Source organism: Astatotilapia calliptera, chromosome 17, assembly GCF_900246225.1.
Source record: "Astatotilapia calliptera chromosome 17, fAstCal1.2, whole genome shotgun sequence".
Lineage (NCBI taxonomy): Eukaryota > Metazoa > Chordata > Actinopteri > Cichliformes > Cichlidae > Astatotilapia > Astatotilapia calliptera.
In genome coordinates this window covers 27,822,367-27,834,776 of record NC_039318.1, presented here as the reverse complement: position 1 = coordinate 27,834,776, position 12,410 = coordinate 27,822,367, and the positions used below count along the sequence as shown (strand labels likewise).

The 12,410-nt window shown below is 39.8% G+C and overlaps 2 protein-coding genes across 2 annotated transcripts in view; both read left to right on the top strand.

Annotated features, from left to right (window-relative positions):
• The first annotated feature begins 225 nt into the window (after positions 1-225).
• On the top strand, positions 226-2,300 carry LOC113009076 (zinc finger BED domain-containing protein 1-like). Its single transcript, XM_026147153.1, has 3 exons — positions 226-983; positions 1,160-1,412; positions 1,573-2,300. The coding sequence occupies exons 1-3, from the start codon at positions 310-312 to the stop codon at positions 1,987-1,989; spliced, it is 1,344 nt and encodes a 447-aa protein (XP_026002938.1). The 5' UTR covers positions 226-309; the 3' UTR covers positions 1,990-2,300.
• Positions 2,301-5,894: 3,594 nt separating this feature from the next.
• col7a1l (collagen type VII alpha 1-like) overlaps positions 5,895-12,410 on the top strand; it is a 76,852-nt gene continuing 70,336 nt past the window's right edge. Inside the window, exon 1 of the mRNA XM_026146767.1 lies at positions 5,895-6,195. The gene's annotated coding sequence lies outside the window, so the exon portion shown is untranslated. The remainder of the gene's footprint in view (positions 6,196-12,410) is intronic.

The following is a 12,410-nucleotide window of genomic DNA, read 5'->3' as shown; positions in this document are numbered from 1 at the left end:
TCAAGTTTGGCCTATCACCTCAACGCAAAGCACCCAGCCGCGAGTGCAGCAACAGCTAGCAGTGAAGACGTTAGCAATATAGCAAGCCAGAGCAAAGCTTTTCGCCAAACAAAACTAGAGAATACCCCTCGTATGAGCAAGTCTGCGACCGACAGGCTGACTAATGTTATTGCCAAGTGGATAGCGATGAACTGTAGGCCGATAAATATAGTAGAGGACGAAGGATTGATAGAGGTGTTGCAAATTGCGTCCAATGACCCGTCATACAAGCCGCCGTGCAGGACTACAGTAACGACCAAAATCAGCAAAATGTACGACGGCGAAAAGAAAAACAAACTTGAGATTTTGGCGGAGGATTCTCCCAACTGTGTTGCTATAACCGGAGATCACTGGACCTCAGCTGGCAACCACAGCTATTTTGGGGTGACTGGACACTTTATTGATAGTGAGTGGAACCTCAACTCATTTGCACTGACCGTCATGAGAACAGAAACCAGGCACTTTGCTGATAAATGCGCCGAACAGTTCCTCAAGGTAGCAAATGACTGGGGTATTGAAAACAAGATATCCACCATTGGCACAGACAGCGCAGCAAACATGCTGGCTGCTATGAGAGCACTTCCATATGAGCACATCGCCTGCAATGCTCACATTCTCCAGAGGACCATCACGGTATGTCTCGATAGCAGTGGTTTTGTCGGTGTACTGGCAAAGTGCCGCAAGATTGTTGGTCATTTTAAACAAAGCCCTGCGAGTACCACAGAACTTAACCAACAACAAGTAGCACTCGGAAAGAAGAGCGATCAACTTATACAGGATGTACCCACCAGGTGGAACTCGACTCTCGCAATGGTCTCACGCCTCCTATGTAACCGAGAGGCTGTCCAGGCTACGTTGGACCAACAGAACCACAGGTTGGTCTTGCCAACCGAAGCTGAGTGGGCGAAACTGCAGAGGCTGGAGCTCCTGCTTGAACCATGCAAGTAAGTTCAAATAAACACCTTCCCATTTTAATTATATAAACTACTGTTACATGTGTAAAATCAAAATTAATGAACATAACAAGGAACTTTTAAGGACAATTAAATTGGAAATCAGTTACACTTTGATTTAAATGAATCCAGCTAGGTTTATTTAGCAAACCTCTCCACCTCTGCAGGTATGTGACAGAGCTGCTGGGTGGTGAGGCCTATGTCTCTTGCTCTGTAGTGCTGCCTGCTTTTCGCCATCTGTACCGTGTCATGGACATTACTGATGATGATCCTGCCTACGTGGTGAAGTTCAAGAATGCCTTCCAGAAGGATCTGGCAGCACGACGAGCTAATGGCAACGAGATATGGTTTGAGGTGGCCACAGCATTGGATCCACGGTTTAAGGATTTGAAATGTCTTCCAAGAGAAAAGAGGGAACAGGTAGGACAATAAGGTTAAGCTGGACTAATGAGTCCAATTCATTATCAAATCAAACTTTTATTTATTATATGGAACACAAAGTTCTTTACAAGATTAAATAAAAAAAAAAAAAAAAAGCACTTAGTTTTAATCACAATCATTCATTCATTCATTCATTCAGGTGTGGACCATTCTGGAGAATATGCTCCAGGCAGCAGAGCCCAGAAGAGCAGATAGTCTCCAGCCCTCCACAGAGGATGATGGACCAGCTCAGAAGAAGAGGAGGAGCGAACTCCTTCTGGGGTCTGACTCTGACTCAGAAGATGGAATTGAGTCTGGAGAGCTGCAGCGCTACAGAGCAGAACCCAGCATCAGTATTGATGACTGTCCCCTGCAGTGGTGGTATGCTCACTCAGGAGTCTATGAAAAGCTGTCAGTCCTAGCACAAAAGTACCTGGCCTCCCCAGCTACCTCTGTACCCTGTGAGAGACTCTTTAGCCTTGCAGGCCACATAGTGCAAAAGAAAAGGGCAGCCTTGCTTCCAGAAAATGTTACCAGGCTGGTGTGTCTTAGCGACTGGCTGAGGAAGAAGAAATGAGACACATGTGGTCAGCATAGCTGCTGTGTCATTTGTAGCCTACTAGAATAGATTGCTTGATGTTCAGCACTTTTTTTTGTGATGGAAGAATACTTTGATGTGCTAACTTGCAGCACTGCAATGTCAGTGTTATTTTTCATTATCTGAAGCAGAGGAATTTCAGTGCTGTATTGCTCAGAAAAGAGCAACTCTGATGTGCTAACTTGCAGCACTTAATTTATTTGATTTTATTTGTATTTATTTTTCCACTTATTTTACAAAAGAATACAACAGTATGTAAATGGTTGCATCTGTTTAACGTTTGTTAAACAATAAATGAGTTTATAAAGTCACTTTCTTTGTTATATCAGTCTTTTGGTCTGCCACAATAAGTTGAGGGCTTTCCTCAGCTATTTTTAGGTGAGATTAAAAAAGAGATTAATTAGATCAATTAATTAAAAATCATAATTAATTAATCTCTATTTTTTTTTAATCTCTTGACAGCACTAGTTAAATGTAAATAAAAACAGAATACGATGATTTGAAAATCTCATAAGCCCATATTTTATCTATGATAGATTATGGAAAACATATAAAATGTTTTAACTGAGGCACTATTACTCTTCCATGTGAAATATTAGTTAATTTTGAATTTAATGGCAGCAACATGCCACAGAAATTGCGATGAGCCAAGAAAAAGCTGCATGGGTAAGTTGCATTAAAGAGAAACAGCTGGTGGAACATTTTGCAACTAATTTGGTTAATTAGCAATATGTCGGTAACATTATTGGGTATAAAAAGAGCATCTTAAAGAAGCAGAGTTTGTTAGAGGTACAGATGGGCAGAGGTTTACTAATGTGCAAAAAGCTGCATCTACAAATCGTGGAACAATTTCCTCAACCTAAAATTGCAAAGACTTTGAATATCTCGCCATTTACAGTACATTATTTCATCAAAAGTTTCTGAGAATCAGGAAAAATTCTCAATGGACATGGTCAAAATTAATATTGGAAGCCTGTGCTGTGATCTTTGGGCCCTCAGGCGGCACTGCATTAAAACAGGCGTAGCTCTGTCATGGAAATCACTGCATGGGTTTAAGAACACTTCCAGAAATCATTGTCTGTGAACTCAGTTCACCACACCATCCACAAATGCAGATTAAAGCTCTATCATACAAAGAAGAAGCCATATGTGAACATCATCCAGAAATACCACGATCTCCTTTCTGCCAAAGCTAATTTAAAATGGACTGAGCAAAACTGTGGTCAGATGAATCAAAATTTTGTTATTTCATTTGGAAAACATCAAACTAAAGAGAACATACACCATCTGGTGTGTTATCAGCGCTCAGTTTAAAAAGCCTGTGTCTCTGATGGTATGGGGGTGCATTAGTGCTGGTGGAGCTGGAAAAATACCATCATTGCTGAAAGTTATATCCGGGCTTTAGAGGAATAAACGCTCTGCTTGATTTCAGGGAAGGTTTGCGTATTTCAGCAAGTTAGTACTAAGCTATACTGCGTCGCTTTGTAATAAAAGAGTCTAAGTTCTGAACTAGCCTCTCTGCGGTGATGACCTTTAACCAACTGAAAATATTCTGTGCATCATGAAATAAAAATCATAACAAAGAACGAGTGTTGAGCGTCGGTAAGAATGGGACTTGTCTTGTCTGATATAGAACTCCTCGTCTCCTCAACTTGTCTTCTCGGTTCCCAGATGTTTACAGATTGTCATAAAAAGAAGAGACCATGACACCATAGCTAATACTTCTGCTAGCCGTAAGCTTAGCTGTAAAGTTAGCAAGGGGCATCTACATAGTAACTGTGATATCGGCTAGCAAAAAACAAATTGAAAAAGTAAATACACTTTCAATAGAAACACGAGCAGTTGACTCTTTAGAGTTGCTTATTACAGCTGAACACCAACCAAGACAACAGCATCCAAATGTCATCCAAAACAAAGAATCCAAATAAGCATTTAAGCCTTAATATGTTTTAAAAGGTGATTTTTAACTCACAGTTTTTACTGAGGGTGGAATGGAAGTGGTCTTCAGTAAACATGTATATTGTTGCCCTAACGTTGGCCATTTTAACACTGGAGTTTAGGGAGATAGACTCACTGAAAGTATGGAGCCTCACGTGGCTAAATAAGGAACTGCAGTTATTTGGTTCTGTGTTTTCTTAGGCTACGTCCACACGTATCCGGGTATTTTTGAAAACGCAGATTTTTCTATGCGTTTGCACCTTTCGTCCACACGTAAACGGCGTTTTTAGTCACTGAAAACTGAGATTTTTAAAAACTCCGGCCAGGGTGGATATTTTTGAAAACTCCGTTTTTGCATTTACGTGTGGACAAGAAAAACGGAGAAAACGCAGAAAACGCAACGTCAAAGGTGTGCGCCTTTTTTGACGTCACACTGTGCGCCACGTTATTGTTTCGGTGAAATGAATTTCTACAATACTGTTACTGTTAATTGTACTCTCTGCAGTGTTTAAATGCTTACATATACACACACAGTTACTGTCCCTCCACACATACGACTCAGTTCTGCTTCTATGCCCCATCTTTGTTTACTATTTCCCACCAAGGCTTCTAGACTTCTGATTGGCCATCATTTCTACACGGTTAGGAATATATCGCCACCTGTTGCTTTGGCATGTTCCTAGCAGTGTTTTCCTTCATTTCTGCCTTTACGTGTGGACAGGATTATTTTTTAAAACGAAAATGGAAAATCTCAGTTTTCAAAAATACCCATGTACGTGTGGACGTAGCTTGAATGTTTCAGCCCAAGACCTTTCCACTTGATCTTGCAGCTGCATGGGATGAGTCATTGTTTACATGTTTGCACTATTTCTACACAAATTCCGGAAGTATTTATTTGGAAATCTTGGGGTGGTGATGAATATACTCTTTATAGATGTAAAAAGATAGATATTACTTCAGCCGCCACTATAATTTTGCATCTTTGTGTCAGGCGGTAATGAACGGTTTCTAATAGTAAAATTACATGGATGCATTGTACCACCTCTCATGACTGTTATCTGAATGAACTCCGCCTTAAGAGTACAGTATTTGTGTTGAGTTACAGCATGTCAAGACTGCCAGCTGGCTAAAACCTGTGAAATTGGTAACCACATTCCTGGGGTCCATAAAGATGACCCGTTGCCCCTTAGCATACACAGAAACACACACACATCGACTCGCACACCAGATGGGGGGGGGGGTTTAAACATGATAGGTTTATTCTCTTTTCACCCCCCCTTCTGTTTTGAGGAGTTGCATGCTCTACAAGCAATAAAGCAATAACCTCGATAGCCTCTGATGATGGGTCTGTGTGTGAGTATACATAGCTTGGAGCAAGAACTCATGGTTCGACAACCTAACCCTAGCTGTTTTCTGTACTTTTATCATGTTGTGTTTTGTTTATTTGATGTTTCATAAGGAATAATAGGATGAATAGAACATTGTGCAAAGTCAGGGTAGATTTTTGTTGACACTTTGGATGGTTTGCAAATCAATATTTTATTCTGGGAAACTGAAATGCTGCCAAATGAAGCACACAGTAATAGATGTGAGACACAGCACTTGGTGTCAAATCCTGAATATTATTTTTACTGACATGCAGAAGTCGTTCTGTTGGCATAAAGACAGTTTTTGATTGATTTTCACAGTCCTGACTGAGGGAAGATTCAACTTGCAGTATGATTGTGGGTTATTGCAGAGTTAACCTCAAAGTACTTAACACCGTTTTTCTTTGCCAGTTATTCTGTCACCTTGAGGCCTCCGTGCTACACACAAGCACTGTTAGAAAAGTAACAATGCAACAGGGCCAAAGCTCCACAGAAACCACCACCTCTCTCTCAGTATGCATCTATGCCTTTACCTCCGTGTCTCTCTCTCCCTCTGAGCCAACAGGTTGCTGCAGCGTCACCCCCACCCCTCTTCCCAAACTTTTCTGTGCCTGAGCAAAGCCCAGGAAAGAAATCCTGCTTCATTCATTCACTCTTACACGCCTACCCCCTCTGTCACTCAGATACACACATATAGATACACACACATGCCAATTTAGTCTCTAATAACTGCCTCTACAAGGATACAACAGAAAATCCAGAATTGCTTTTGCCTGACTCGGATGCAGCTTTTTATATGTATTTTTAGGGGGGGGGTTTCCTCTTTTTACCCTCAAAAGAAAATCACCTGGATTTGGAAGATAATAACTTGTGTGTATTGGTAAGTGAAAATGCATGGGCTCATTGAAAAGCCATTAGCTTAACTGCCTTTTAATATGGTGCTTTACAGGGTGCTTTTGAATTCTTAACTGCTCAGATACCCTTGTTGCACCGTAAGTGTCTGGACTTTTTATACTGAGCCATTATTGCTGCTTTTTACAGTAAAGTTTTTCTTTAATAGCTTAACTTGTCTGATATCAGTGCTCATCAGATACATTATTTGCTGTGAATGGACATCCTCCTCTGTTAAAGAACACTCACTTATATGTACAGACATCCCCATGCAGTGCCAAAGTCCTGCATGCTTTGTTGTCTGTTTTTGGATGACTGCTGTGTTTTTCTGCAGATTTTAAACATTCGGGTTGAAAAGGAGCACAAAAGAAGATGTAATGCATTTTACAGTCATGTAAACTCTTGTGTGTCATGAATAATAAGAGCATACCAGGTTGTTTGCAAGAACATTGTCAGGAGATGAAACTATGTCAAATGAATGCTTGTCGATTTCCCTCCATGCGTAGACATGTCTGTGTTGGCTGCGTGCAAATGTAAAGAGATATTAAGACAGTAGCCATACTGCAGCCTTTGAGCTGTGCATGAGAGTCTGCGGTTTTGTGAGTGTGTGTATTAGCTATAGAAATGATGTGTTGCACCAAAGACATCTGTTATCATACAATGTAGTTCTGAGCTGTGTTTCTGTGTGTGCTTCCTTACGCGTATGTGTGTGTGTGTCATTTCACTGTCACCAGTTTCCCACCTACAAGGATAATCCATCCTGTGAAGTGGTGAGGTGGAAAATGCCATTATGTAGAAATAGCTGACATGCAGTTAGACTTGCAGGCATGTGATGTGTGAGTGGATGTGGGTGAGAAATAGAGATAGGGAACACAGAGAGGGTAGAAGGGCCAGGGACAGTAAACTTCATTTGGAAACATTATTTAATCCTCTCGCTGCAGTGATAAACTAAAGGCCTCTGACAGAAAAAAAGCACATTTTTTTTCTTCTTGAAGGTAGCAAGGTGTTTGTAATCCCAGTGTGCATACCCATGCATCCACTGCAACTGTTTTTATAGCTAAGCTGAGCTTTTGATTGGAGAAATACGAGAAATACTTTCATTTGGATCTATGAAAAATGCCAGTCATAACACAGTTTGACAAGCACAAATTAGTATTTTTGCACCAACAAGGTGATTTCCAAATTGCTATTAGTTGAAAACTTGTTGTGTCGTTGCAAGGTGTGCAGTCTCTCCTTAAAAAGTTTGAGAAAACTGGTTAGTGGGGCACAAAAGAACAAGTGGAAGGTCTAAAAATCCACAGGAGATGAAGAGAGTCTGAAATTAATGTCTTTAAGAAAAAGGAAAAAATCCAGCAAAAACGTCACACCTGACTCAGTTGATCCTTCGAATGTTTGCTGGAGCCTCATCAGAAATTTTCTCTGTGGAACAGTGGCTTTAAGAAGGTAAACAGAGAGAAAAGCCACAATAACTTGACTTTAAATCTGTGGCAGCAGATCTTATAGAGTAATCAATCCAAATTTGAAATTCATGATTCAATTTGGTGTCACTATGTTGGGAGGAAGAGAGGTACGACAGTGATTGTCTAGAGCCATCTGTAAAACACGGTGGAGGCTCTGTCATGGTTTGGGTTGCATTATAGCCAGTGGTGCTAGGATCTTTTATTATGAATGCAGAAAAGTGCCATCAGATTTTGATCCACCATGCAGTACCATCTCTATTCAGCTATTCATTTACAGCATGACAAAGATCTCAAACACACTGCCAGTGCAGTAAAAGCATAACTGCACAGAAAAACATCTAATGGGGAGGCCGATCCATGACTGAGTCATGTAAACAGTTTGGGATCATCTTAACAGAGAATGGAGTCAAAGTCAGCCAGCATCCAAAGAGGAGCTTTGAAATATTCCTGAAGAGAGTTCAGGCTGTGTATGTATATGTGCAAATGTTTTAATCCCTGAACCTATTTCCCATTTTCATAGCAAAATATAAAGAAATGAAACATGGCCTAAGACTTTTGCTCTGCACTGTATCCTGTAGTACTGTTATTGAAAGCTGTGATATTGGGCATGAGAAATTATGGTAGTCATTAATCATGTTTTTGGTCCAATACTGGTTTAGGTTGAAATATCTCAACAACTAATTAAATTTGACTTAAAACCTAATGTCTTCAAAAAAATAAGTCTTACTAAATGTTTAAAACTGCACACCTGATCAACACCGGTTAGCATGATCAGTGTGAGGATGTTTATCTCAAATCATTTCAGAGCTGCTAGGGTGGCCCTTACAATATTTGGAGGAGCACATAATACTTTAATTTCATTCTCATAAAATTTGATTGAATGTTTAAGTAGATGTTGGCACATTTCTGAATATATTTCCATATTTTCTTCTAGAAACTTCTGTATACACTGAAAAGAAAAGGCTTACAAAAGAATTTCACCATAGTGAAGCTGTCACAAGACTTTCACATTCTGCTTTTTCACACCTTTTCCAAGTAGAGATGCAAACCTATTTAGGTCCGAAGGTTGATGATGATGATGAATGATGAATACCGGCTGCCATTCTTCACAACACAGTGTGAGTTTGTCCTCCCTTCACTTCAGTAATAAGAAGATACGTGCAGAGACAGATCTCAGATCTGCATTGGTATGTGAGGGGGCAGCCAGCGGGAGAATGTAGTTTTTTGGCTGTGTTATATTACAGTTCAAGCCTGCCAGCTCTCACTTCCATCTGCAGAGGTTGTAAACTATTCAGCCTTCAGCCATTCTGGCTTAGTCAGACCAGATGGTCAAATCACACTGAGGAATTTTCTGGAATTCAGATTGTTTCATATTGATTGGTTTATTTTTTATGTTATCATTATATACATTTATTGGTGAAATATGCTCTCATGGGGTAAGCATTAAAGTTTATGAATTAGCTCGATGGATGGATTGTAAATGTTTAAAGGTAAAAGAAATTTGTTCTGTTTCCATCTCATGTGTAGAAGTTGAGTGAAGGCAGGTCTCTCTTTGATGTTATGCTTATGAACTTGCACATGCCCATGCAATACTCACGGACACGGACGTACGTGCACAATCCACTATAAAGAGTGTATGGATACAAACCTAATGTAACACATAACACAAACAATGTTCCCTGTGTTAGTCCATGCATTTTAAAGCTTTTATCCGGCATAGAATTAAATGCTAGATTTAGTCTCCTTACATTCTGATGCTGGTCTTACATTTAATCCTTTAATAAAGTAGGTTGTCCATATTCTTTTGTCACAAGTTGAGGTGGTATCTGTGTAGACGCTGACCAATTTGACTTTGTTCATGTAAACTTTTTCAGTTATTTGAAACTGCAGTAAGTGTGAGAGTTGGGGATGGATGGGAGATAATGCATGCCCTGAGTTATGTTTTCAGACTGTTTTAATTTGGGCATGTCTGCACATAGTGTCTGGCCTGTTGCTGAAAGAAATACGTTTTTTCTTTCTTTGTTAGCTAACTGAAAAACATAAAGCAATTATTAGTTGAACATCTGATCTGTTTTCCTTGTCCGTCTTGAAAAGCTGAGCTTGTTGGGGAAAGATGAAGAGGTCTGTGGAAGCATCGGGACTCAGAAGAAAGAAATCTTTGCAGTCAAAGGTCTTTTTGAACTTAACCCATGCTCTCAGAGCGGGGCACACAAGCAAGCTGTCTATTGATTAAGTCTGAGAATGACCAAGGGGTGAAAGAAGTTATGTTAGAAGTGAGATATCCTGGCTTAATACAACCTCAGAGATGTCCGTTGTGGACTGCCGTGCTGGAGCTAGAAGTGGTAATAAAAGGCAAGACAAAATCATGTTGGCCGCCCATTAACAGTGGCAAATATTAACAAGCCCTTTAACTCCCCATTTCTCTTCTTTGTCCAAGGTCTTTGTCATTCGAGGCTTTCTGTTCTTACTATATCTATGAGGACATAATGATAAGAATATTTGGGGGTTGTACACTGCAGTAAATGTGTAGATTTTCCTAGTGTATTTATCTTTTAGAGTCTATTTACTCAACAAGCATTAGTGTAACAAAAGATGCGTTATAAGTAGTTTGACAGCTTTAGGCAAAATGCTAGGAAAAAGTAGCTTTTGAATTTTTGATATGTTTATGTTAATCTTATCCAACTAAGAATACATGAGTGTGATGCATGATGCAAAGATGGCAGACATAAAGGAGACGCTATTCTTAATAAAGCTATTATTTGGGGCCGGATATGTTCCTATTTATGTGCCAAATAAACAGAATAATAGCATCCTGTGTCCAATAATGAAATTGGCCCATATGAAACATGTTTTCCGGGGTTGTTCCACTTCTGGCAGAATTATACATGAATCGTGTTGAGATTAGAGAGATGAACCAAGTACAATAGTTAGTTGTTAATGAATAAACGCATCCATACATTGTTAATTTTATATTAAATCTGAGGGGATATTTACAAAAGGTTGCCTTATTCTCATAACATTGGGAGTACCTGGGAGTTTTTAAATGCATTAGTCATTTATTCTGACCCAAAGCATAATCAATTTCTATGTAATAATAATAATGGATTGCATTTATATAGCGCTTTTCAGGGCCCTCAAAGCGCTTTACAATTCCACTATTCATTCACACAATGGTGGAGGCAAGCTACAGTTGTAGCTACAGCTGCCCTGGGGCCGACTGACAGAAGCGAGGCTGCCATATCGCGCCATCGGCCCCTCTGGCCAACACCAGCAGGCGGTAGGGTAAAGTGTCTTGCCCAAGGACACAACGACCAAAACTGTCCGATCCAGGGCTCAAACCGGCAACCTTCCGGTTACAAGACGAACTGCCAACTCTTTGAGCCACAATCACAAGTAGTGAAAACCAAGGGCAGAGTAAAGAAGCTCCAGTAATATTTTCAGAGTACTCTCCTACTTGCCTTAAACAGCCTATAATACAGACACAGGCACATCCCCCCAGCTAACTGAGACAGAAAGGAGCATTTCTGAAATAACCAGGTGTACACCACTGTGAGAGATAATATTCCTATAAATCAGCTAGCATACGAATGAAAATCAGACTTGCGGTTTTTGCAGTCAAAAAGATAAGAGAAGGATTTTCTCTATTCCAGATCATTACTGGGCCTCTGTTTACTCTCATAGCAAAAACTATTATTCTCCCTCTATCTAGATTCTTGTGAAGAATGCTTGTGTTTTCACTGGTGAAACTCATCCATCTGAATGTGCCTGTTAGAAATACTGGCCATCTCCACCCACTTTGCCTTTCACACACCCAAAACCAAACTCTGGTAATTTTTTTTATCTTAACATTGTAGCTACAGTCCATATTTATTTATCTTTCTTCTCATTATCTGCTGTCACGTGAAAAAAACACGTTTTCACAGGACTGCATAGGCTCTTGTGAAAAACTATGATTCAGTAGCTTGTAGAACCAGCTTTTGTACAAATGTAATTGTTGTCTATACAACGTTGTAAGTCTATCATATTGTGGTGGAGGAATTTTGGTCCACTATTATTTACAATGTTGCTTCAGTTAATCGAGGTTTGTAGGCATTGGTTTATGCACAGCTCTCCTGCCACTGTATTTCAGCCATGTTGAGGTTTGGACTTTTTCAGGGGTATTGCAACACCTTGATTATCTTTGTTTTTCAGCCATTCTGTTATAGATTTCTGCTGTGATTGAGATCACTGTTGTCAATTTTTAGCTGTTGGATTTGACTCTAGAATACTTTGGTATAAAGAGGAGGTCATGGACAAGCCCAAATCATCGCTCCTCCACCACCGTGCTTCACAGTTAATATGAGGTGTTTGTGGTCAACATGGTCCTGTGGATTGTGAACTTTAACATATAACATGCTAACAAAGCCTCTTTGTTTTTTGCTATTTTTCTGAGAATGTTATTTTCCGTTGGCCTTGGGGTAAATGTGCTAAGACTTCCACTCCTGGGAAGTTTGTGGCATTGCAATAATACAGATCTGAGTCCTGCAGAGCAGCAAACTGCCAAAACATCTTATTTCGTAAAGATGCCCACACTTGCTGATGAAATTATTAAGAATATATGCCATAAAAACAGGACTCTAATGTTTGCATTTTAACTGCAAATATGACTTATCCAGCACACTATGTCAAAGCCACTGTAATGGCATGTTAGCTTAAGCCATAAAGCCATCAAACATCTTAAAGAGGTAGTTATGATTAGAAATGT

Coding starts and splice junctions, on each gene's coding strand:
- LOC113009076 (XM_026147153.1), top strand. CDS start 310: ATGTACGACGGCGAAAAGAAAAACAAACTTGAGATTTTGGCGGAGGAT. Junction 984..1,159: donor CTCCTGCTTGAACCATGCAA/GTAAGTTCAAAT, acceptor CCACCTCTGCAG/GTATGTGACAGAGCTGCTGG. Junction 1,413..1,572: donor CAAGAGAAAAGAGGGAACAG/GTAGGACAATAA, acceptor TCATTCATTCAG/GTGTGGACCATTCTGGAGAA.